The sequence below is a fragment of the Bos javanicus genome, chromosome 15, assembly GCF_032452875.1.
Source record: "Bos javanicus breed banteng chromosome 15, ARS-OSU_banteng_1.0, whole genome shotgun sequence".
NCBI classification, from domain to species: Eukaryota; Metazoa; Chordata; class Mammalia; order Artiodactyla; family Bovidae; genus Bos; species Bos javanicus.
In genome coordinates, this window is record NC_083882.1 from 83,253,043 (window position 1) to 83,278,715 (window position 25,673).

Sequence of the window (25,673 nt, forward strand, 5' to 3'; positions counted from 1 at the left end):
TTCAGAGATACTGAGTCCTTGTGACAAGGAGAATAACAGTGCCAGGTATACCGAAAGAAGGATTGAGGTGTTCTTTTTTTTTTTTTTTTTTTTTGGCTACACGGGGTCTTCACTGCTGTGCTCGGCCTTTCTCTACTGCGGAAGGTCGAGACTACTCTCCAGCTGTGGCGCATGGACTGCTCACTGCTGTGTCTTCTCCTGTTGCAGAGCACAGACTCCGGGGCTTCAGTACTTTGGCCCACGGTCTTAGCTCCCCACAGCCTGTGGAATCTTCCCAAATCCGGGATGGAACCCAGATCCCCTGCATTAGCAGGCAGATTCTTAACCGCTGGACCACCAAGAAAGTCCTAGTTCTTTAAAAATATTTGTTATTTATTTGGCTGTCCTAGGTCTTCGTTGCAACATGCAGGATCTTTCGTTGTGGCGTGCAAAGAATTAGTTGCTGCATGTGGAATCCAATCCCCTGACCAAGGATTGAACCTGGGCCCCATGCTTTGGGAGCACAGAGTCTTAGCCACTGGGCCACCAGGGAAGTGCCGGAAGTACTTAGTTCTTGAGAGCAATGATCAGATCTATTTTAGACGTTTTGAGTTGTAGGTGTGCCCTATATCCAAGTGAGACAAGCCATGGGTATGTGGTGAGAGACAAGGTTTCAAAAATGATATTGAAAATAAGAGGAGGGGGGAAATGGAGTTTTGGGGCTCATAGGGCCTGGAACAAGGGAGAGTGTAAATATTTAGAGATGAATGGTACCAACCCATCCTTTGTCTGTTTACTTGCCTTCTTTGTATGAGAAGTTTGGGGGAAAACAAGAAAAAACGCATCTCCAAGTCTCTATGATGCATCTGATCATGTATACTATCAGGACAACAAGCAAACTACCTGCCTTAAAAAAAAAAAAAAGAAAGAAATGAAATAGGCTGCACACACTCTCCTGGGAGTTCTGTTCATTTTCTCTGAGTTCCATCTCTTAAGGAGACAGAATCCTGTCTGTCCCCGTGAGCCCTTCAGGCAAAGATCCTCGGGTTCTAATCAGAAATCGAAGAGAAGTCACTCCTCCCCCGCACTAGGAGAATTTCAAAACCAAGATGTGCGCGTTCGCATACCTTTTCCGGCGCGTGTTCAATTTCTTAATAAGACTCAAGGGAACGGCATCCCATTAGGAAAGTCTGGCCACTCAAGTTCAACAATCACATCTGGAAGCACACCCGGAGCCGAGGGAGTGGCACTCGGGGCAGCCACACCTGCGGCTGGGTGGCAGGACCACGCGGAGGCGATTCTTGGAGCCCGCCGTGTGCCTTCGGCAGCAGGAGAGAAGATACAGTGCGGCCAACCCCCAGCTGCACGTCCGCCTTAAAGGGGACTGTTGATGAGCATCCATGACTCCTAAGATCAGCGTATGCCGCCGGACGGCCAGCACTACTTCTCAGGTAGGAGTTAGAGGTCAGGGGCTCTAAGTGGCTCTATTTGGGGGCTTTGGGGTGCGGGCCTGTGTGTCTGAGTGTACGTCTGTGCCTGTGTGCGCATGCACTACCAGCTTGGAAAATCTTATTGTGGATTTCAGAAATACTTTGAATGTTAATAATGCTCCTGAAAGGTAGAGGATGCTGGACGTTAAAGCTCAAAACTTCAGAGACGCAGCGCAATTAGCCCTTCAGTACTCGGAAGGGTCCTTGAGGAGCAGAGAGAGGTCAGCTTGTCAAGAGGGGCCCAGGGGGCACACGCTTGATGGACAATTGAGGGGGTGAGGAGTCCCTCAAGTTGGGGGCTCCATGACGTTCCTTAAGCCTGTTTTGGTTGGGGGGATGTTGCTGTTTGGTTGCTACTGTTGTTTTGCATTTCAGCTGAGCCGTTCAGCTCGCAGGATCTTTAGGTTCCTGACCAGGGTTCGGACCCAGGCCCCATCAGTGAAACCACCGAGTCCTAATCACAGGACGGCCGGGGAATTCCCTAGCCTGTTTTATCAGAATGGGTTTCTCTGGCCCTTTATTACTATTATTATTCTTTTTAAACTTTATTATGTAGATTAAAATATTCCCTTTAGAAGTTATCACTTTGCTCTTATGAGGGTTTCTTTTGTGAGCAGTACATTCGTTTTTTTAATTAAAACATAATTACAATGTTGCGTTAGTGTCCACAGTACAGCAAAGTGAACCATCCGCGTGTGGGCATACATCCCCTCCCACCCCACGCTCCAGGTCCGCACAGAGCGCCGCGCTGAGCCCTCGCGCTGCACAGCAGCTCCGCTAGCTGTCTATTTTACGCATAGTGGTGTGTATGTCAATGCTGCCCTCTCGACTGGTCCCTGGACCTACTTCTAAAGAAATTCTTGGGGTCTTGAACTCGTTCTTGCCAAAAGCAAAAAATAAAGCAAACATAAACAGTAATGTTCTGCTTTCTTTCCTTCTCTCCTGTTGCAAACAGACACACATACACAGAGACTCTCATCTGTCTTCCCCCTTTCCGCGTTTACTCTTAGCTGGGCAAATACCCTGTGGAGGGAGGAGCAGCATTTTCAGCATTTTTCAGTTGGATCAATGATCACTTTGACCACTCCCTCCTGCACAGAATCTTGTGCCTTTGGGTTTCAAAGCCCATTCTTCTCACCACTAGGACAAATTGCCCCTGGCATTTCTTGCTACCAATCAGCCATCAGTTAACTTCCAAGACACACTTGAGATTTATAGGTTAACTGAGATTCAAATGCTGGTAAGCAATAGACAGAATACAATCTTAGACTCATCACAAGATAATTGAGGGCAACACTATTTAAAACAATCGAGAATTAAAGCTCCAAAGGTCTAGAGCAGGGGTAGGGGGTGGGAATAAATTGGGATTAACAAATGCACACTGTCATATATTAAAATAGATAAACAAGAATTTACTATATAGCACAGGAAACTATATTTGATACCTTGTAATAAACTATAATGCTATAATGGAAACAAATATTTTTAAAGAATATAGATACTTACATATATGTATACATAAAACTGAAGCACTTTGCTATACTCTTGAAACTAACATGATAAGTCAACTATACTTAAACAAAAAATAATTTAATATATATTTATTTTTAAAAAGTTCCAAAGGACTTACCTGGAAGTCCACTGGTTAAGACTACACTTCCACGCAAGGGGCACAGGCTTGTCCTTGGTCAGGAACTAAGCCCCCACATGTTGCACGGTGCAGTCAAAAATATTTCTAATTTTTAAAAAAATGAAAAGAATTTTTTTTTTTAAAAAGCTGCAAAGGTCTGGAAATCACCTGGACCGATGGATCCATTTAATATTGTGTAATGCCGGGCAGACCTTGCCCGCTTACAAAGGGACTCGAGGCAGCGTGTTCTCCCGTTTCACGCATGAAAAGACTACACATCCTGGAGTTTAGACGCCTTTAAAACTTCCACTGTTGCTTCATGAAGTCCTCAGAGTTCAAATCTCCCAAGCTGGTATCTTCTTTCTGAGCCACAATACTTCCCACTGTAGTTTAAAATTTAAAAAAATAAATCCTCTGTGCGTTATCTAAAAAACTAAAAAGCTGCCTATGTTCTGATCACTTTATTTCAAAAATCTTTTAAAATATTTACTCTGGAAAAAAAAATAAGTGGCCCTTTTAAAAACAGAAAGCATTTGAAGGGGATGAAATCTTTGGGGAGTTATTGATGGATTCGTAGGTCACTGGGAGTAAGCCAAGAAAATTAGCTTTGCTTGGCTTGGCCTTCAAAGGAAAGAGAATAGGAGGAAAGTTCACAACGTGAAGTTCTGTTCTGATGAGAAAATGACACATAAAGTACAGTGGGATCCAAAGACATAAAGTACAGTGGGATCCAAAGATCTGAGTCGTTAACTGAAGCTGAAGCTCCAATACTTTGGCCGCCTGATGTGAAGAGCTGACTCACTGGGAAAGACCCTGATGCTGGGAAAGGTTGAAGGCTAGAGGAGAAGGGGACGACAGAGGATGAGATGGCTGGATGGCATCACTGACTCCATGGACATAAGTTTGAGTAAACTCTGGGAGACAGTGAAGGACAGGGAGGCCTGACGTGCTGCAGTCCATGGGGTCACAAACAGTCAGACACAACTGAGCGACTGAGCAACAGTAACAGCAGAACAAAAGGATGGCTTCAAAGTGGGAAGGACACAGAAAGAAGTAAAAAGAAGTGTCAGAGGTGAACACAGCCCGATGTCCGTGAGAGCAGCAGTGAAAGGACTGAGCTCCACGCCCATTTGCCCAGAGTGATCAAAGGGGGCGCGAAGGAGGGGGACAAGCTACGGCTCGGCAGAATCGAAAAAGCAGAAAGTGGCAGAGGTGGTCGGTGCCAGTGCAGTCAGGCTTGTCTGCCAGCGGCATTTATGTAAGTCACCCCCTACACAGACTGGGAGACAGAGGCTCCTTCCTTCATGATGATCACATTCAAGGAAATGGCTCTTGGTCCTTGAAAGAGACGCTTGTAAGTTGCAAGAGATACACATCACAGTTGCCAGGCTGCTGCTGCTGCTAAGTCGCTTCAGTTGCGTCCGACTCTCTGCGACCCCATAGACGGCAGCCCACCAGGCTCCGCCGTCCCTGGGATTCTCCAGGCAAGAACACTGGAGTGGGTTGCCATTTCCTTCTCCAATGCACGAAAGTGAAAAGTGAAAGTGAAGTCGCTCAGTAAGTGTCAGACTCTTCGTGACCCCATGGACTACAGCCTACCAGGCTCCTCCGTCCATGGGATTTTCCAGGCAAGAGTACTGGAGTGGGTTGCCGTTGTCTTCTCCGACATTTGCCAGGACTGGTCCGTAAATGCTCTAAGCAAGGGAGATCGGGGGCCACCTCTGATGTTGGCTGGAACAAACAGTAAATTCTCCTGGCAGCTTTGTGCTTTCCCAGGCAGGCATTTTAAATGACAGCCTGGGGTCATCCTAAGGACACTGTCCTGTGTCTCCAGAGGCCATGTGGTGGTCTGGTCATCTCTTTTGCAGGTTTGGACAGAGTCCTTAGGTGCCAAAATTCCGCAGTTCTCAGGGGCACAAGCGAACTTCAGGCTGAGGGAGATGTTCCTTATCCTAATTTGGTGATGGTTTCATGGGTGTATGTATATGTCAAAGCTCATCAAACCTTTAAATGTGTGTAGTAGTTCATTGCAAGTAAGTTACACCTCAACAAAGCTGATTTTAAAAAAAGAAAAAAGGTGCAAAGGATAGTTTTTTTTGTTGGTAAAATCACAATAGACTGATGCCTGTTAACACCCAAACTAGAATTCATTCTAAATACTCTCTTTAAAACAGGGTTGGAAACAGGAGAACAGCAACAAATTAGGATCAGCAAATGAAGCTCGGTGATAAGCGTTTTAAAAATTGTGTTCCTTTGCAAAGTAGAAATGTTCTAAATTGTTTTATCCTTTGGTATATGTGTTGGGGCGGGCAGGTTCAGAGGAATAGATTTTATTTCTTAGAACAATTTTAAATTTACAGAAAAATTGGACAAAATGTACAGAGAGCTCCCATCAACTACCGTTGCCCACTGCCAGCCCAGTTGCCCCTCTGACTCCCACTGTCCACAGTGGGCTCCGTTGGGTAAAAGCTGACAGACCAGGATGGATACATTATTCTTAACTGAAATCCATTGTTTGCATGAGGGCCAACTCTTTTTGTTAAGAAAAAAGGAAATTTTAAGTTTCCTTTCCATGCCATACATGATCATTTAGTACGAGGAAAGGAAAATTGGTTGCAATCACAGTTTTCCATATTCTAGATGTGTTTACAATACTGATACTTTAGCATTACTTTTAAAAAGGGAGGAAAATAGACACCACATTCTTATTCTTTCTGATAAAAAACAATAGTTCAAATAGTGCTAACAGCTTAATCATAAAAACAGATTATGGGTTTTATCCATAAAAGATAATGGATATTCACTTTTATCCATTAACTCACTTAGTGCTGAGTATTTCCATTTTCCTGCCAATAATAACAGAATAATAAAACATATGTCATAAGATGAGTATAGTACTTGCATGATTTTAGTAATGTTTTTTAAAAAGTAGATCTACCCTTCAATGACCTAGTATTGAATAACTGCCGTATTTCCTAAAAGCATGATTTAAATGATTTTTAAGCATTTGCTGAAAATTCTTTAAGTATCACTAACAATGATAGCATGACAATTAGAGTGTTCTTAAAGCTCTTTAGAATAACAACTTATAATATTTTAAGCTAACCTGAATCATGAGTGCAAATTTGGCTTCAGTGTAGAATTTCCCCTGGCAGTAACTGATTCAAGTGTGTGACCCAAATCCTTCCACATACTGGAAAGCAAGAATGTTATGTGTGCTTGTGCAAGATGAAGGTGTTCCACACACATGAAAAGTCTGATCATGACCCGATGAAAGCTTGAGACCCTGATCTTAAATGCCACTCGATGTTGTACATTCTATGGGTTTACACGGTGCTGTGTACCCACAATCTGAGCGGCATACAGATTAGCTTCAGTGCCCTAAAAATCCCGTGTGTGTGTGTGACTCGCTCAGTCATGTCTGACTCTTTGCGACCCCATGGACTATACCCTGCCAGGCTCCTCTGACCATGGAATTCTCCAGGCAAGAAGACTGGAGTGGGTTGGCATTCTCTTCTCCAGGGGATCTTCCTGACCCAGGGACTGACTCAGGTCTCCTGCATTGGCCGGCAGATTCTTTACCCTCTGAGCCACAAGGGATGCCCCTCAAATTCCCTGTGTCTCACCTATTTATCCCTCCCAGCCTCCACACCCAGCCCCCAGCAGCCATTAATATTTTATTATAATTGTGTTATAATCTTTCAATTATGATTTATTATATTGTCATTTCCAGACTGTCATATAGTGGGATCATACAGTAAACACCTTTTCAGATCGGCTTCTTTCATTTAGTACTATGAATAACGTTTCATCCCCATCTTTTGCTGGCTTGGTACCTCATTTCCTGTGATCACTGAATAATATCCCATTGTACAGAACATATCTGCTTTTGAGATGCTAGATTAGATAATAGTTGCAATTATTTCAAAGAACCGTATTTTATAACAGAAATATAAAAGTGCATTTTTGTCAGTGTTTTCAAAAAAAATGTATAAAAGACTGACCCTGCAAAATGTTAAGTGTATTATACATGGGGGAGATGTGGTCTGTGTCACCTCAGGTTGACTGTATTCAGCAAGTCTCCTCAAGGTCCACAGTCCTGTAAAACAAACACGATGATACTCAGTTTTACTGATGATGAAGAGTTATCTGCCAATTAAGTGGCAGCATCTACATTCAAATTCAGGTCTGCTGCATACAGAACAGACTTGTGCTTGCCAAGGATGCGGGTGGGGAGGGATGAATCAGGAGTTTGGGACTATCGGATGCAAACGTATTATACGCAGAATGGAGAAGCAAGCAGGTCCTACTGTACAGCACACGGAACTATATTCAATAGTCTGTGATAAACCATAATGCAAATGACTGAATATGTGTGTAACTGAGTCACTTTGCTGCACGGCAGAAATGTACATGCACTGTAGATCAGCCACATTCAGTAGAGTAAATTTGCACACACACACACAAATTCAGGTCTGCTGATACTAACATCTTTTTTTTTCTTTTGAACTTTTTATTTTGTATTGGGGTACAGCTAATTAAAAATGCTGTGATAGTTTCAGGTGAACAGCAAAGGGGCTCAGCCACACGCACACACGCAGCAAAATCCATTCTCCCCCAAAGCCCCTCCCATCCAGGCTGCCACAGCACACTGAGCAGAGTTCCCTGCGCCGTACACTGGGTCCTTTTTGGTTACCCATTTTAAATATAGCAGGGTGTGATACTAACATTTTGCTCTTTGTGCAAAACTAAAGCCTCTACAAATACCGAAGTGACGCACAAATGTAGGTGACAAAAGGGAGGGAGACTGAGGAAGGAAGAGCACTGGTCCAGGGGCCAGGATGGTGAGGTCTTTGGCAACAGCATTATGAAAAGCAGAGACTGTAGTTGCCAAGTCCTGATCTTGGGCCACAGAAATCAGAGGAAAGCAAGACACCAAAGGGAAGGGAGATTGAAAAGGAAAAGAAGAAGGAAGAGGAGAAGGAAGGAAGGAAAGAAGAAAAAAGAAAGAAAGAGAGATGCACCCAATTAAATTGTCTTAGCTGCTGCAAAGCTGTTTGTCCTAAGTAGAAAGTAAAATGGAAACTGTCTTTCTGGCCTTGATTTAGTGCTGATCACTGGTATCATGAAGATCCAGCAAGACTATGCCAAGTAGATTGTCTCCGGTGGGAGAAAATGAAGGAGAGGCTACGAGCTTGCGTTAGAGCCACAGACTGTGCGTTATACCGTCCCCTCCGCGTGTTTCCCACTTCCTAACAACTGGATGCGTGAGTGTTCATTGAAAACAAAAACAAAGCTAGTCTCTTCACTTCTCAGAGCATTCAGCGGTTTTTCAAGAATAAAATGATGAGACATACAATTTTTAATAAGAATAACATACTAATTAAGGTGTTTTAATTAATTTGTTGGTGTTCACTCATTAAGTCATGTCCTACTCTTCACAGCCCCATGGACTGCAGCACGCCAGGCTCCCCTGTCCTTCACTGTCTCCTGGAGTTCACTCAGATTCATGTCGATTGAGTCAGTGATGCTAACAAACTATTTCATCCTCTGATGCCCTCTTCTCCCGCCTTCAGTCTTTCTCAGCATCAGGGTCTTTTCCAATGAGTTGGTTCTTCGAATCAGGTGGCCAAACTATTGAGCTTCAGCTTCAGCATCAGTCCTTCCAGTGAATATTCAGTGTTGATTTCCTTTGGTTTGATTGTCTTGCAGTTCAAGCGACTCTCAAGAGTCTTCTCCAACACCACAGTTTGAAAGCATCAGTTCCTCCTGCTCAGCTTTCTTAATGGTCCAACTCTCACATCTGTACATGACTACTGGAAAAACCATAGCTTTGACTATACAGACCTTTGTCGGCAAAGTGATGTCTCTGCTTTTTAATATGCTGTCTAGGTTTGTCATAGCTTTCCTTCCAAGGAGCAAGCGTCTTCTAATCTCATGGCTGCAGTCCCTGTCTGCAGTGATTTTGGAGCCAAGAAAATAAAATTTGTCACTGCTTCCACTTTCCCCCTGCTACGTGCCATGACTGGAAGACCCCTGGAATGGCAAACCACTCCAGGATTTTTGCCTCAAGAACCCCATGAATGGTATGAAAAGGTTTTAACTAAATACTCCTTTGAAAACCCACTCTTTGTTTTGCTCTGAGATAACTCAAAAACACCATCTACGGCAGTTGGCGTCTTTCCCCAAAAGGAAAATAACTGCAAAAATAACACCCAAGGCAGTCCAGTCATATAATTCACACTCCTTTGGTTTTTAATGATATGTTTTCTGTATTCCATTTTCTGTCTTCTCTCCAGGAAGTTGAGAAAGAAGAAAAAACATGACCCAATGGAGCAGGGAAATCACAGCAGGGTGAAAGAATTTATTTTTCAAGGACTGACCCAGTCCCGAGAACTGAGCCGGGTCTTATTTCTTTTGTTATCATTGGTGTACACAACTACCGTGTTGGGCAACCTCCTCATCATGGTCACTGTGAGCTGCGAGTCTCGCCTCCAGACCCCCATGTACTTCCTGCTCCGCAACCTCTCCGTCTTGGACATCTGCTTCTCCTCCATCACCGCCCCCAAGGTCCTGGTGGACCTTCTTTCGGAGAGAAAGACTATCTCCTTCCGTGGCTGCCTCACGCAGATGTTTTTCTTCCACCTCCTCGGTGGCGCAGACATCTTCTCTCTCTCAGTGATGGCCTTTGACCGCTACGTGGCCATCTCCAAGCCCCTGCACTACGTGACCATCATGAGTCGGGGGCGGTGCATTGGGTTGATAGTGGCCTCCTGGGCGGGGGGCTTCGTCCACTCCATCGTGCAGATCTCCCTGTTGCTCCCCCTCCCTTTCTGCGGACCCAACATTGTGGACGGTTTCTACTGCGATGTCCCCCAGGTGCTCACACTCGCCTGCACTGACACCTTTGTCCTTGAGCTCCTGATGATTTCCAACAATGGCTTGATCTCTACCCTGTGGTTCGTCTTCCTGCTTGTGTCCTACACAGTCATCCTGATGATGCTGAGGTCCCACTCTGGGGAGGGCAGGAGGAAAGCCATCTCCACCTGCACCGCCCACATCACGGTGGTCACCCTGCACTTCGTGCCCTGCATCTACGTCTACGCCCGGCCCTTCTCCGCCCTCCCCATGGACAGAGCTGTCTCCATCACCTTCACTGTCATCATTCCTGTCCTGAACCCCCTGATCTACACCCTGAGGAACCAGGAGATGAAGGCAGCCATGAGGAGACTGAAGAAGAGACTTGGACCTTCTGAAAAGGAATAGATACCATGCAGTCTAGAATGGAAGAGTCAGAACTGAAAAGTATTTTCTCACACACAGTAGAAGACCCTTATCAATAGACCATCGTGAGGCCAGATGAGGCCATCTTTACCCTATGGCAGAATCTTCTAACGAAGATGGTCTGAAATAATTGTTTCAGTAAGGATTTGTCATGGTGAGATTTTCTGCTACTTAAGTCTCAGATCCAAAAGCCATTAGCTCATGATGTTGTTGTTGTTCAGTTGCTAAGTTGTGTCCAACTCTTTGTGACCCCATGACTACAGCACACCAGGCTTCCCTGTGCTTCACTATCTCCCAGTGTTTACTCAAATTCATGTCCATTGAGTCAGTGATGTTATCAGACCATCTCATCCTCTGTCACCCCCTTCTCCTTTTGCCTTCCATCTTTCCCAGCATCAGGGTCTTTTCCAATGAGTCGGCTCTTCCCATCAGGTGGCCAAAGTATTGGAGCTTCAGTTTCAGCATCAGTCCTTCCAATGAATATTCAGGGTTGATTTCCTTTAGGATGGACTGTTTGGATCTCCTTGCAGTCCAAGGGACTCTCAAGAGTCTTCTCCAACACCACAGTTCAAAAGCATCAATTCTTTGGTGCTCTCACATCCTTACACGACCACTGGGAAAACCATAGCTTTGACCATATGGACCTTTGTCAACAAAGCGATATCTCTGCTTTTTAATATGCTGTTTAGGTTTGTCATAGCTTTCTTTCCAAGAAGCAAGCATTTTCTAACATCATGGCTGCAGTCACTGTCTGCAGTGATTTTGGAGCCCAAATAAATAAAATCTGTCACTACTTCCACTTTTTCCCCTTCTTTTTGCCATGAAGCAATGGGACTTGATGCTGTAATCTTAAAGGAACTCCAAAGTTTATATCACTCAAGCACCTCATTTTACAGGTGAGGAAATGAAATCTGAAAGAAAATTACCTCTCAGTTCTTGAGTTGTGGCTGTACCTTCTGCAGCCCAAGCAACAATTAGTAAAATGATCTTTAGGGACCAGAGTCCATCCTATAAAATCCAGCCACTCTTCCCTTTGTGGAAAATTTCCATTGCCCATTTTGAGGATATCAGTTCTGTTTTTCTAAGGAAACCTCTGGGTCTTCCTTACAGAAGCTGAGATGGTTCATATTTTATCAAAGTTTTTGTCATTGATAAATAGCTGAGACAAGGCTAGATCTGAGATATCTGACCTCAGGTAAATGCGTGTCTGACTACTCCTGTTGCCTCAGGCAAGATTTGATTGCATCTGAAACAAGCTCGTCTATTTATCCTCTATTGTAGTGTTGAGCTTCCCAGGTGGCACAATGGTAAAGAATCCGCCTGCCAAGGTTGAAGCTGCAGGACATGCAGGCTCGACCCCTGGGTCAGGAAGATCCCCTGGAGGAGGGAAGCGGGCAGGCCACAGCCTTTAAATGAATGACAAGGCCTTGAGGATATGACAAACTGGCTAGAACCGACTAGGTCCAAGATGGCAGAAGATGTGACTTCCAGTGGACCTTGAGCCTCATTATGCACTCATTGTAATACACTAGCATCTAAATGACATACCCACAGTCACCATGACAATTCCGAGGCCAACCATCAAAGACCAATGATGCTGATACATGGTGCTCAGTTGTGTCTGACTGTTTGCAACCAGTCAGACTGTAGCCCACCAGGCTCCCCTGTCCTTGGGATTATCCCGGCAAGAATACTGGAGTGGGTTCCATTTCCTCCTCTAGGAGAATTGTCATGGTGCCTGTGGGTATGTCATTTAGATACTAGTGTATTACAATCCATACATGACTACAGGAAAAACCATAGCTTTGACTAGATGGTGGAGAAGGAAATGGCAACCCACTCCAGTATTCTTGCCTGGAGAATCCCAGGGACAGAGGAGCCTGGTGGGCTGCTGTCTATGGGGTCACACAGAGTTGGACACAACTGAAGCGACTTAGCATGCATGCATTGACTAGATGGACCTTTGTCCACAAAGTAATGTCTCTACTTTTTAATATGCTGTCTAGGTTGGTCATAGTTTTTCTTCCAAGGAGCAAGTGTCTTTTAATTTCATGGCTGCAGTCACAATCTCCAGTGATTTTGGAGCCCAAAAAAATAAAGTCAGCCACTGTTTCCCCACCTATTTGCCATGAAGTGATGGGACCAGATGCCATGATCTAGTTTTCTGAATGTTGAGTGTTAAGCCAACTTTTTCACTCTCCTCTTTCACTATCATCAAGAGGCTCTTTAGTTCTTCTTTGCTTTCTGCCATAAGGGTGGTGTCATCTGCATATCTGAGGTTATTGCTATTTCTCCTGGCAATCTTGATTCCAGCTTGTGCTTCATCCAGCCCAGCATTTCGCATGATGTAGTCTGCATACAAGTTAAATAATCAGGGTGACAATATACAGCCTTGACGTACTCCTTTCCCGATTTGGAACCAGTTCCCTCCTGTTTCACCATCACTACAAAAGTTAGATACATTTCTGGAAGGCCATGGCCATCTTCTGGTGGTTACGGTGTAGAAAGGGCATCTGCAGGCCCATTCTCAGTAGTGTCTCACTAGTGATTAACTTCAGGTGGTCTACTGGCCCAATCAATGGCTCCAGGTGTCATCTCACGGGGGAAGAGATACAGGACAGGACAACTGCAGAGGGTGCACATGAGGGAGATACGTCCAAGCCCAGGTGTCAGAGGTAACCTGAGAGACCCAGGTACAGACAAGTGAAATACTTCAGCCAGGTGATGGGCAACACAAGACAGAAGCTATGGACAAAATTCACATACACTCATATCTGATCCTGGACTTTTAAAACTCTACATTAAAAAAAAATCTACATTTGCTTCTTTGGGGTGACTGTTACTTTCTGACTATAATTAAAATCATTCACCAGATTTCTGACTACAGCTTTGAATTTTGTACCTAGCTATCCACATGAATGGAGAAGGCGATGGCACCCCACTCCAGTACTCTTGCCTGGAGAATCCCAGGGACAGGGGAGCCTAGTGGGCTGCCGTCTCTGGGGTCGCACAGAGTAGGACACGACTGAAGCGACTTAGCAGCAGCAGCAGCAACCCACATGAAAAAACATCAAGAACAACAACAGAAAGTCAAGAACAATTCAAACTTCCTCTCAAACCAAAGAATACAGAATCATAGTCTCCCATAATCAGTATGTTGCTTTATCACCAATAGCTATTTGGTTCCTTGTAAATCAATTTTTATACAAAAAAAAAAAAAAATTCCCTTCCTCATACGTTTTCTCAGCATTTAATATTTACTTTCTAGAGACAGTGAATTGAGGATTCCAAATACACACACACACAAAATCATAAACACACAAACACCCACACATTTACTTTTAAGAAACAATTGATTTTAAAGAAAGTGAAAGTATTAGCCTCTCAGTCCTTTCCAACTCTTTGCGATCCTATGGGCTGTAGCCCACCAGGTTCCTGTCCATGGGTTTCTCCAGGCAAGAACACTGGAGTGGATAGCCATTCCCTTCTCCCGGGGATCTTCCCTACCCAGGGATTGGGCCCAGGTCTCCTGCATTGCAAGCAGATTCTTCACCATCTGAGCCACCAGAGAAGCCCAATTAATCAATTACTGGGTTCCTAAAAGACTATGGTACTTTGGAGACATAGTATACATTAAAATCTGTTTTCCCAAGGAATTCCCTGGCAGTTAAGCAGTTAAGATTCTGAGCTTTCACTGTCAGGGGTGCAGGTTCGGTCCCTGGCCGGGGAACTAAGATCCCCAGCTTTCTGTGTAGCCAAGTTCTTTTAAATAAGTTTGTGCTTTAAAAAATATATATATTTTTCACAAAAATGTGTTTCTCCTCCTTCAGTGTGATAAGAACATGTTGCTTGACAACAATTGTTTAACATATGAGTTCTAACACAGGGTATTTGTATTTTGACTAAACTGTTCAACATCTCCCACCCTGGGAAGCTGTATTTCTTTCCTTCTTTTTTCTGAAGCGGGGTGGGGGGTGGGGGTGTGCTATATTTCTAAAGAACCTCTTCAATAGGAGCAGAGTCTACAGAGCAAAATGTTTCATAATGTCTTCTCACCACTAGAGGGAAACATTCATTTTCCATAATCCTCCCTTTGGCAAACCTGTAAGAGTTTAACTCAGATTTTTATTTCCAGAGATGAGGCCTGAAAACCCATGTTGAATGGGGGGGTGGGGCGGGGGGGGTGGTGCAAGGACACACAACCTAAGAATCAAGAATTATGTTTTATTCGGTGGACTTACTGAGGACTTAAAGCTGGGGTCCAGCCTCTCAGGTAGCTCTGAAGGGTTGTTCTGAAGAGGAGAGGACCAGGATGTAACAGTTTTTTGAAAAGAAAAACAAAAAGTCAAATATCAAAAGATTACTGCTAATTAAAGAGACATCTCAAGTTAATGAATTTCGCACCTTTTTTATGCACGGGAAGATGCAAGAGTTGGGCTCAATGGAATCATTGCTCTGATGTGTACCATGACTGTCTAGGGCACTATGAGACTTGGGCTATCAATTAACTTCCCTGTTCGTTCTCTTCCTCATCTGTAAAATAGGTCAGATAACAGTGACCATTCAAGATTTCTGCTATTAGTACTCTACAGACTGATCCACTCCAAAACCTACACATAAGGAAACCCACTAGAGCATGGTCTGTAAGACTGAATACAATGTAATCGCTCATTAAAAGGCACAGATTAAAGAACTGGGCTATACCCAAACCATGAAGTGCAAGGATGAGTGAAGGCTTAAGAAGGAAATAGAAAGACTTCTAGGATATTGCTGGGGCGGGGGAGAGGTCCTTATGGCATGCTACCTTTTGTACAATAATCGTAAGTCTTTTACGAAGAGGGGCTCTGGGTGGTGCTAGTGGTAAAGAACCCGCCTGATGCAGGAGACACAGGCGATGAGGGCAAATTCAGCTCCTGTCTGGAACAAACAGTAAAGGCGGAACGGGGCGGCAGCCTTCAGCTTTCTCAGGCAGACTCTGTAATTGAAAGTCGGGCCATTTTAGGGGGTGCAGCCTTGAATTCAGTCAGTTCAGTCGTGTCTGACTCTTTGCGACCCTATAGACTGCAGCACGCCAGGCCTTCCTGTCCATCACCAACTCCCGGAGTTTACTCAAATCCATGTCCATCACGTCGGTGATGCCATCCAACCATCTCATCCTCTGTGGTCCCCTTCTCCTCCCACCTTCAATCTTTCCCAGCATCGGGCTCTTTTCCAATGAGTCGGCTCTTCGCATCAGGTGGCCAAAGTATTAGAGTTTCCGCTTCAGCATCAGTCCTTCCAATGAATATTCAGGACTGATTTCCTTTAGGATGGACTGCTTGGATCTCCTTGCAGTCCAAAGGACTCTCAAGAGTCTTCTCCAACACCACAGTTCATTAAAAGCAATACTAGTGTTACTGTCTCTTCAAGCCTTATAAGCCGGCTATTTGAGACAAGGGCTCAGAGGGGCCGGCTACAATTTGGTCAAAGAGAAATTCTTAACCGGGGGAAACAATACTGTAAAAACAGAGGGGCTGGTTTGGTTTCTCCAGCATCCGCGTGTTACTGCTCAGCGCTCAGTCGTCTCCGACTCTTTGCGACCCCAGGGGCGGCAGCACGCTGGGCCTCCCTGTCCCTCACTGTCTCCCAGGGTTTGCCCAAGTCCACGACCATCAGCACACAATGTTTCAAAAAGTACTGTAAGCTTAAATGAAGCAACAGGTCAGCGGACGTGAAGTAATGAACAAACAAGGGAGGGGACCGTAGGGATGTCCCTCGCGGCCAAGCAGGCGTGGACAGAGCAGGGCCCGCGGACCTCCTCAGGGACCCGGAAGCAGATCCACTGGCGGGCGCGAGCGCGCAGGCGCAATGGCGCGCGACGCCCGCGGCCCCCTCAGGGACCCGGAGGCCGACCCACCGGCAGGCGCGAGCGCGCAGGCGCAATGGCGTGCGACGCCCTGAGCCGGGCGGGGCCGCCCGCACGCTCCTAGAAACGCCGCGAAGGGGCAGCCTCGGCGGCCCGTCTGCACGGGCACCTCGGCGCGAGTCTGCGCTTGGGGCTCGGGGCGAAGCCCCGTTGGGAGTCGCAGTCGCCACTTCCCGAGTTAAAACTCAAGCAGCGGCTGGCCCCAAGAAGTCTCAACTTAAAATGCTTCTAAAAGAGAGCGACCCCCGCCTCGTGGTTCCACTGGGGCTCGAACCCAGGACCTTCTGCGTGTAAAGCAGACGTGATAACCGCTACACTATGGAACCGCGCGCTGCAGATCTCCGCCAGGATGGGATACAGAAACCGCGCGCAGAGACTTTTTCCTCCGCACAGTGAGGCGGAGGGTGGAGGCCGGTGACGGCCCGCGGAGGGAAGCGTTCAGATGGCCCTCAGACCTCTCCCCGCAAGTCCCGGCCGCACTTGTCCTCGGCGACACGAGCGCCCCCACTTGTACGGGGCAGAGCCGGTCTGGATGCGCCCGTGGCGGCCCCCAGACGCCGCCGCTCTGCCTTGATGTCAGCTGCGCGGAGGGGGCCTGAGCACCGGGCTCTGTGGCGCAATGGATAGCGCATTGGACTTCTAGATAGACGGAGGCATTCAAAGGTTGTGGGTTCGAGTCCCACCAGAGTCGCTTCTCTTTTGATAAATGAGGAAAGAGTTCGGAGAGAGATAAACACGTCACCTACCAAGTCCAGCGACCTTCGCCCACGTTGGGAAGGGTCCCATCCCACTTCGCTGTGATGAGTTCTGCTTCTTCAGTCTTCCCCGTCGCTTTGATGTGGCTCCAGAGCCTCTGCTAACTCGACCTGAGGAAATTAACAGGCCGTGGTGAAAGCTGCTGAGCGGCCCCTCCCCACTCCCATTCCCTTGTTGTTCTTGTACAACAGGAATAAAATTTTAAAGGAATAAAATGTTTTATTGTTTTACAACTTAGCAGTAGCTTAATATGACTCAATTTGCGTAAAAATAAGACTTACTTGGCAGATACCAGAATGGCCGAGTGGTTAAGGCGTTGGACTTAAGATCCAATGGATTTATATCCTCGTGGGTTCGAACCCCACTTCTGGTACAACGGGTCCTGCTTTTCCAGCTTGAGGCGCGATGACCTTTTAATCTGAAAGTCTGTAGCAGACCTGGAAAATGTAGCAATAACTTCAGAATTTACGGCTTGGAAAGTTAGAAAGTACACGTCAACGTGAAGCTATGCCACTTGGTAGAGAAGTGGGCAGGAGGCAGTGTGCAGTAAAAACTTTCGCTTTTTTAAACAGTCACCAAAATAAATTTAAATTAAAAAATAAAATAAGCAGTCGCCATTTAAGATCATGCTATGTGCCAAATACCGTTCTGAACGCCGAGGTTGTGGGCATGCAAAGATTAAAAAAATAAATAAGCAGAAAATAACATGAACAGCAACAAATATACAAGGTCCTTACCAGCAGGCTTGCAGAGTAGAGTAAGAGAGGGGAGAGATGGTTTATAAACCAGCAAATAGAATTCCAGATGGTGGTAAGCGCTATGCACAATTAAGTGGGCTGGCACGATAGAGTGCCACAGAACTTTTTCAGGACAAAGGTGGGCCTGCCTGTGGTGGGCGCAGCAATACCGACGGTCTAGGAGTCCTCAGGACCGGACGCCCTCTGGAAGGGATCAAGCCGGGATCTCTGTGGCAAAGACAGGCGAGATCCCTGACTTTAAGGACTGGAGGGAACTTCCCAAACCAAAGAACTTGGAAAGTGGGAAGACGGTGGCATTTCAGGATGGAGGACGAAAAGATGGAGGGATAGTACATAGGGGGGAACAAAAAAAAACACTACAGTTTGTTAAATGAGATTGCACACAGCTCCAGTTAACTCTCTCTGTGCTAAGCAACCCAGTTCCACACCATCAACACTTGATGTTTCGCCCTCTGAGACTTCGGTTCTCCGTGTTCAGTGCCTGTCCATCTAGTCCGCCTTAGGAGAACAGCAAATAGATCTTGATGCTCCCCCAGTTGCATTCAAAGCCGAACTCAGCTTTGAACCCAGAGCTGTGGTAGAAGCCGAGGTTATGCCAAAAGCTCACCAGCTCCTCAGAGGATTGACTTCATCAGACAGGGAACTCCTGAGGCAGGGGTAGGGGAGCTGCTTTTATTTTTCTTGGTTAAAGCCATGTCATATAATTCGTAGGGATCCACACCTTCATTTGTGAAAGATGCTTCTAATTTCACTGCTGATTTTTCACTACCAGTGGAGGGGAGCAAATTCACCACCTCAAAATGTGTCTTTGGCACGCGGATTGTCTCAAGCTGAAAACAATTGAAGTCTAAAACGCTGGAGAATAAAGTGTGACTTTTAACCTTCTCCCTGACCGCCTGAAGAAAGGCCACGGAGAACCTGTTCCAGGCAGGGAGCTATCGCTGTAGACAGCAGGAGCCCCAACAGGTGTGTAGACAGGGAAACACCCAGCACAGGCTCTGCATTAAAAGTCCCTACCCACCCCCTCACCCCCCCAACCCCCCACCCCCCGTGGCCTCTGCATGGCCCAGCAAACCTTGGTTTAGCACACATTTGCTTTTCCATCCCCATGTCAGTTGCCTTCTTCCCCTTTGAGGTCCCAAATCACTACCCCGAGCATCCTCTTTTGGCTTTAGCTGAAGATATTTGTGGTGAGGGTTTCAGACATTTTGGCAAGTTACTGATTTTTCTGGGTCCCTTCCATGTACACATGTTATTCAACTTTTCTTTGATTTTCTCCTGTTAGTATGTCTCATCAATTTAATTCTTAGACCATCAGAAGAACTAAGAAGGATACAGGGGAAAAGTCCTCCTGGACACCAGTAACTCCCCTCCAAAACCCTGAGGCACAGAGGGAGACCCAGCCCCTGCTGCTGCTGCTGCTGCTAAGTCGCTTCAGTTGTGTCCGACTCTGTGTGACCGCATAGACAGCAGCCCACCAGGCTGCCCCATCCCTGGAATTCTCCAGGCAAGAACACTGGAGTGGGTTGCCATTTCCTTCTCCAATGCATGAAAGTGAAAAGTGAAAGTGATGTCGCTCAGTCGTGTCTGGAGTGTCTGGAATACTGGAGTGGGGTACCATCGCCTTCTCTGGACCCAGCTCCTACTGGGAGGGAAATTTGTTTTTCTCTTTTGTCTGCTGGGGTCTGTAGAAAACACAGGATCAGGGACGCTTTGATCTGAAGGACTGCCTATGTGATCTCTGAAGGATAGAATAATCTGATACATTTTTTCTTCATTTATTATTTAAAACAATACGCGCTTGTATTTTTTTTTACCCAATAATACAGATGTACTTAGAGGAAACACACACTTCAAAGCCGTTCCTCTAAAGGTGGTCATTTTTATTAGATTGTTTTCTATTCTTAAACATCTCATGTATATGCAAAAAACAAATATGTAAATATATATATTTAATACATGTATGCGTTTATACATGTTTATACATGTTTAATACGTATATATACAGATATACACATTTAAAGGATGTCTATTCCTGTGCACATCCTTGACTCTTCCACACATATTATGGCATACATATTGTTTGGCAATTTTTGTTCATTTTTGTTCAACGTAACTTGAATATCTTTCCATACTGGATTACTTTTTAAACTTTGTTCCTAGTTCCTGAGGTTAGCGGCAGGAGCTGGAAATGAACTCAGGTGCAGCTGCTCTCACTCAAAAGTCAATGTTCAAGAGACACAAGAACTGGTGGGAAAAGAAAGAAGCTTTTTATTCAGGAAGCCAGCAACCTAGGAAGATAGAAGACGGGTGTACCCCTAACCGTCTCCAAGTTTTCAGATGGAGAGAAAAAGATTTCATAGGGAAAAACCAGGAAGTGTCCGGGGTGAGCGAGTGGGTCTTGTGTGCAGAACAGCACAGCCAGCTCTGACAGTCGTCTCAAAATGAGTAACGCTGTGGTCTGGCTGGACTCGTCTTGTTTTAATCACAGTTAATCTTCAACTCCAGGGTCAGTTTGGTTCCACTTTCTTGAGGCAAATTTCTGGAAGTATGCAAGCCACAGATTTGGTACCACTCAAGATGGAGTCATTTGTGTCAAGGCTACAGTCTGCTCTCTGTGCAGCTGGCTTTTTCCCTCTGGTGGTGGTTTTAGCATCTGCAAAGCACCTCAGGAATGTGCATCAGATACTGTTATTTGTGTCTTTCAGGGAGGAACTAAAGATTCTGTGACTTATGTGGCTGATCTATTTCCATTGTTACCAGTTCTCTTGGCCCAGGAAGGGGGCGACAGAGGATGAGATGATCATATAGCACCACCACTCAGTGGGCATGAATTTGAGCAAACTCTGGAAGACAGTGAACAACAGGGAAGCCTGGTGTGCTGCAGTCCATGGGGTTGCAAAGAGTTGGACAGGACTTAGTGACTGAATAAAAACTCCTGGCCCAGCTGCTAGCTTTTGTTACTAGATGTTTACATGTTTCCAATCCTTACCTCTAGAGCTAGCCTTTGGGAGGCCTGGGATAGGAAACCTTTTCTACAAACAAGAGACAGGTAGCCTTGTAGTGGGTGGGGAGGAGTGTGTCCCAGGAAGGCCCCCTAGGATCCTGCTCAGTTACGCGGTACATTTCTCCATAAAAGAACTACAATTATTCTTCCCCAACAGAGGAGGTGTCTGAATTCCAGGGACAGCTAAAACCCTTATGAGGCTCTACTCCATAGGATTCCCTTCCCTTCCTTTCTCTTTCAAGGGATCTTATCCAACGCCTCGATGAATAACATGGCAATGAAGGAGCAGAAGTAAGAAAAAAAAAAGCGGGGGGGTGGTGGGGGGGGGGGGTGGGCCTACTATTGACAATTGAAACACACACACACAACCGACAACTTACGAGTCACATTTTATTCAAGGACCTGACTGAAGACCAGCCAGAGAAGCAGACTCTCAGGTAGCTCTGAGGAACTGTTTCAAAGAAAGTAAGGCAGGACCCAGGATATATAGGGATTTTTTCTGGAGGGGAAAAAAATATATAATTGAACATCAAAAGATTACTGCTAAACATAGAAAAACATACATCTCAAGTTAATTATTTTAGTGCTTTCCTAAGTATGGGATGATGCAATCGTCATTGAAATTATTGAAATTATTCCTTTGACATGCATCTTAACTATCTAGGGCCAATATCCTGTTTTTTATCCATTCTGAATTCCCCTTAGAGTACACAACAGGGAAGCTGCAGTGCCTGATGGCTTGATGGCTGCAGTGCCTGATGGCCTGATGGCTTGATAGATGGCTATCTATCAGTGTTTGATAGAACGGTAGGCAACATGGGTTGCCTCCAGGGTAATAGGACTTCCTAAAAATATAAAATTCAGCCTGATTGAAACTTTTCAATGAGAGCTTCAAGGAAAATGTTCAGATTCACTAGCGGAGGTCTTTTCCCTTCTGCCCTTCCCTCTGCTCAGGATTCTCTTCCTGAGCCTTCAGGCCCCCAGTCACCATTGGCAGCTCAGCTGACAATCATCATCCGCTGGAAGACTAGTTAGGACCCTTAACTTCCGGTGTTGACCGGCTTCCCACCACCCAAGCGCTTGATATCTATCTCGTGTGTCTTCCTGCCTCACTGAGGAAGCCCACCGTGTCTTGGTCCTGAATAGGTTCTGATGAATAAAGACAGGAAACCTAATCAATTATTCATAAGGTTCCACCCACAAGATGCTCTGGGGCTCTTCACAGGCCAAGACTGGGTTTAGAAATCCCCAGCTCCCCAGGAGGCCCCCCAAGGGTCCTAAATCAGAATTCCTCCTGAGATGTTTCCTTGAGATGCAAGGGGGAGAGCATCCTCCTCTGGTCGGAGCAGGGGTTGGCCGGCACTTACTAATATTTTCTTCATAGTCTGTCTGTGACGGGATCAGAAAAGACTTCCACCGAGAGCCTGCTCCAACTTGATTTTGCAGTTTCACCACTCACTAAATCAACAAAAAGACTCAGAATTTTAATCCAATAGGAACGGCAGCGCGGTCTATTTTCTGTGGATAGACTAGGAGAGGGAATATTTTAGGGAGCCCGGATAGCTCAGTCGGTAGAGCATCAGACTTTTAATCTGAGGGTCCAGGGTTCAAGTCCCTGTTCGGGCGGCGGTTATTTTAAAATCGTGAAACAAATTGGAATGCGTCCACACCACTCTCTGAGGTGAGGTTGTGCAAAACACACTTGATTCAGTCCGGAGTTTACAACCCAGCAGGCAGGCCAGACCGGGGTGGGTTTTGCAGAAAAAGTGAAAGGGGAGGAAAGTGCCCAGTAACTTTCTCTCCCAACCTCAGTCTTTTACAGCCTTTGTACGATAGATACTTGGTCTTTGGATATTTTTATCTTAAAACTAGTGTGTAGAATTAGTTTATTTTCAAAACATCAATAAACACATAACCAAGACATTTGCATCCCTGTCGTCAGAGTAACGATGGTAATGCTCCTGACAGGAAATTTGCAAACATTCGCTCTGAGCAGTAACAGTTCACGCACGGTTTATGAGAAGAGAGGTGAGAAAACTGAGATTGCAAGAAATATTTTAGGTCGTGACACGTGCTTATAAATTACCTCTCCAGCCAGGAACCATCCCGACCATTCTTCTAATGCACTGGTGGGACCCTGATTTGCCAGTCCTGCTGTAGAGACAAACGTTTTTGAACACTGTCTTCATGTCTGCCTCCGATAAGAAAAACTTGCAAGCCCAACGTGATTATATCTGGCATCAAACCCAAGACCTTCCACCTGTAGACGTGAGCTGACCACATTATAAATGAGAGTCAGGCCACACGGCTGCGACCCAGCATCCAACAGTGTGTAAGTGGAGTGACTGTGCGACCGGCTCCAGGTTTCTTTAAAGGCTTAAGCTCTTAGCATCTTCACCGTGTGTGGTGGCCTGCCTTTGGAAAGGCACGAAAGAAAGGAAAGGACTCCAGACCCACTCAGCAAAAGCCCTGCCGAAACCCGGGATTGAACCAGGGACCTTTAGATCTTCAGTCTAACGCTCTCCCAACTGAGCTATTTCGGCGACGCTGGCTGCGTCTTCAACCCTGTTAAGGAAAATTCTAAAGAAAAAGTGTAAAAGGACTCCTCTCTCGTCTCTGCTTCTTCAGTTGCCAACCTCACCTTCCAAAGTGCGCCGCTTTTAGCTCAGTGAGGAAGAAACCGCATTCCTGTCGTCTGAGCAACAGTCACGGCCCGCCGAGTCCCAGGCCGCCTTTTCTCGCCCCTGACGCCTTCCCGGCCTCGCCCCCGGACGCCAACGAGAGGACCGACAGCCGCCCACCAAGTGCCCACCAAGTGCCCAGCGCGTGACCGACGCGGGTCCCTTCAGGCGCCGCCCCGCCGTCAGGGTGGCAGAACACGCTGTCTTTTAACTGCAGTCGCTAATCTGCCCTCAAAGCATCCACAACCAAGCAGGGCTGCCCCGCTCCAAACTCTGGGTGAGACCGGAGGGCGGCGGCCATGCGGGAGCCCCGGCCTGCCCGACGCGCCGTCCGCCTCCGCAGCGGGGCCGCGCCGCCCGCCGGCGGCTGCCCGGAACCCGGGCTTTAGAGCGTCCGCGACGCACGGCGCGTCTCGCGGGGCCTGCGCTGTTCCCCCGAAAGCGACTGGGTGCGCAGCGTACACGCGCCACATCTCACTCCCTTTTCCAAAGGAAAGAGGCTAACAAACGGAGGCTCCTATACCTGGCTCTCACTTTCGAAAACGCCGGTATTTTTGTTAAAAAGTCAAAATTGCGCCCGAACAGGGACTTGAACCCTGGACCCTCAGATTAAAAGTCTGATGCTCTACCGACTGAGCTATCCGGGCTCACGACTCGGAAGCACACTCTGATGAGTGAAAGCCGTACGAAGGCTGGCGCTGAGGATTGTGGGCGAGGCGCTCCGGGCGTTTCCGGCTTCCTCCAGCGAGCGTCTCAGTTCCAGTCTGCAGGTTCCGCGGCGGGGCGCGGCCAAGTGGGGAGGGCGGAGGGGAGGGGACTAGGTGGCTCTCCGGCAGCCGAAGGCAGGTTCCTGCAGTGAAACAGGAGAGGTGCGCCTTCCTGTAGAGAGCCCTGGCACACGTGCTTCCTGAGGCCGGAGAAGCCAGCCCTCAGGGCCCCACCCCGCGCGGCGCCCTCACCCCGGAGCGCGCGGGGTCGGAGGCCTCGGTTCAGCGCGCGAGGCGGGGTTGAGGCCGCTTCCTCGCCCAAGAAGCGCCACGCGGCACTTCCCTGTCCCCGTCCTGGGCCCACGAGACGGATTAGCGGAGGGCGACGCTCTGGGCTTCGTACACGCCGTGTTTCGGCGCCCTTTCGGTCCTGTGGGCTCGTCGCGCCGCGCCCCCCCAATCCTTGGTGTTCCCTCGCCCGCGCTGTGGGTCCACTATAGAGCTGGGAGCAGACCTTTCAGTTCATTTCAGTTCAGTCGCTCAGTCGTGTCCGACTCTGCGACCCCATGGACTGCAGCACGCCAGGCCTCCCTGTCCATCACCAACTCCCGGAGTCCACCCAAACTCATGTCCATCGAGTCGGTGATGCCATCCAACCATCTCATCCTCTGTCATCCCCTTCTCCTCCCACCTTCAATCTTTCCCAGCGTCGGGCTCTTTTCCAATGAGTCAGCTCTTCGCATCAGGTGGCCAAAGTATTGGAGTTTCAGCCTCAGCATCAGTCCTTCCAATGAGTATTCAGGACTGATTTCCTTTAGGATGGACTGGTTGGATCTCCTTGCAGTCGAAGGGACTCTCAAGAGTCTTCTCCAACACCACAGTTCAAAAGCATCAGTTCTTCAGTGCTCAGCTTTCCTTATAGTCCAACTCTCACATCCATACATGACTACTGAAAAAACCACAGCTTTGATTGAAGGGACCTTTGTTGGCAAAGTAATGTCTCCACTTTCTAATATGCTGTCTAGGGACCTTTGGAGCCGTGTAATTAATGCTTTAATACAGGAAGATGGAAGTGCTCAGATAACACAGAGGAATGCTTAGAAGGCAAGGAGAGAAGGACCTGCCAGCAGGGGTGCGGGTAGAATTAGAACTGTGCCCTGAAAGGCGAGTAGGAGTGTGCCAAGCTTTCAAGCTTGTTACTTGCAGGCAAGTAACACCTGTCTTCCCCGGGCCTCTTGTTTCTATCTAAATACCTCTGGAAGAGATTCTTCAGGCTAGAAACTGGGAAGAATTTGCCTTTTTAAGGCAAAGGCCCAACATTTCCTAGGAATATAATGCCCACCCTCATGGTCCCGAGGTGGTTGACGTTGTTCAGAGCACTTTTTCCTCAGGAGCAATAACTACTATCTCATCCTTCCATCTTACCTGTGTGTAACACTTTAAAGCCTGCCATCCCGGTGGATCTGGAGAAGGCAA

At 46.8% G+C, this 25,673-nt stretch overlaps 1 protein-coding gene, 1 long non-coding RNA gene and 6 other non-coding genes across 9 annotated transcripts; 4 read left to right on the top strand and 4 right to left on the bottom strand.

Moving 5' to 3' along the window:
• The first annotated feature begins 9,429 nt into the window (after positions 1 to 9,429).
• LOC133227150 (olfactory receptor 4D9-like) lies at positions 9,430 to 11,097 on the top strand. Its single transcript, XM_061381613.1, has one exon. It carries the CDS (start codon positions 9,430 to 9,432, stop codon positions 10,363 to 10,365), a length of 936 nt encoding a protein of 311 aa, XP_061237597.1. The 3' UTR covers positions 10,366 to 11,097.
• A 5,444-nt stretch (positions 11,098 to 16,541) lies between these two features.
• Positions 16,542 to 16,614, bottom strand: TRNAV-UAC (transfer RNA valine (anticodon UAC)). Its single transcript has one exon. It is a non-coding gene; the product is annotated as a tRNA-Val (tRNA).
• Positions 16,615 to 16,893: 279 nt separating this feature from the next.
• Positions 16,894 to 16,979, top strand: TRNAR-UCU (transfer RNA arginine (anticodon UCU)). The gene is given in 2 exon segments: positions 16,894 to 16,930; positions 16,944 to 16,979. It is a non-coding gene; the product is annotated as a tRNA-Arg (tRNA).
• A 355-nt stretch (positions 16,980 to 17,334) lies between these two features.
• On the top strand, positions 17,335 to 17,417 carry TRNAL-UAA (transfer RNA leucine (anticodon UAA)). The gene has a single exon. It is a non-coding gene; the product is annotated as a tRNA-Leu (tRNA).
• Positions 17,418 to 21,181: 3,764 nt separating this feature from the next.
• Positions 21,182 to 23,494, bottom strand: LOC133227154 (uncharacterized). 2 transcript variants are annotated; one of them, XR_009729735.1, is made up of 3 exons: positions 23,451 to 23,494; positions 22,177 to 22,267; positions 21,182 to 21,308 (listed from the first exon to the last, which is right to left on the bottom strand). It is a non-coding gene; the product is annotated as an uncharacterized LOC133227154 (long non-coding RNA). The 2 variants fall into 2 exon arrangements; XR_009729734.1 differs by lacking the exon at positions 23,451 to 23,494 and having other exon boundaries at positions 22,177 to 23,444.
• On the top strand, positions 22,363 to 22,435 carry TRNAK-UUU (transfer RNA lysine (anticodon UUU)). The gene has a single exon. It is a non-coding gene; the product is annotated as a tRNA-Lys (tRNA).
• TRNAF-GAA (transfer RNA phenylalanine (anticodon GAA)) lies at positions 23,280 to 23,352 on the bottom strand. Its single transcript has one exon. It is a non-coding gene; the product is annotated as a tRNA-Phe (tRNA).
• Positions 23,495 to 24,064: 570 nt separating the features above from the next.
• TRNAK-UUU (transfer RNA lysine (anticodon UUU)) lies at positions 24,065 to 24,137 on the bottom strand. The gene has a single exon. It is a non-coding gene; the product is annotated as a tRNA-Lys (tRNA).
• Positions 24,138 to 25,673: the final 1,536 nt, after the last annotated feature.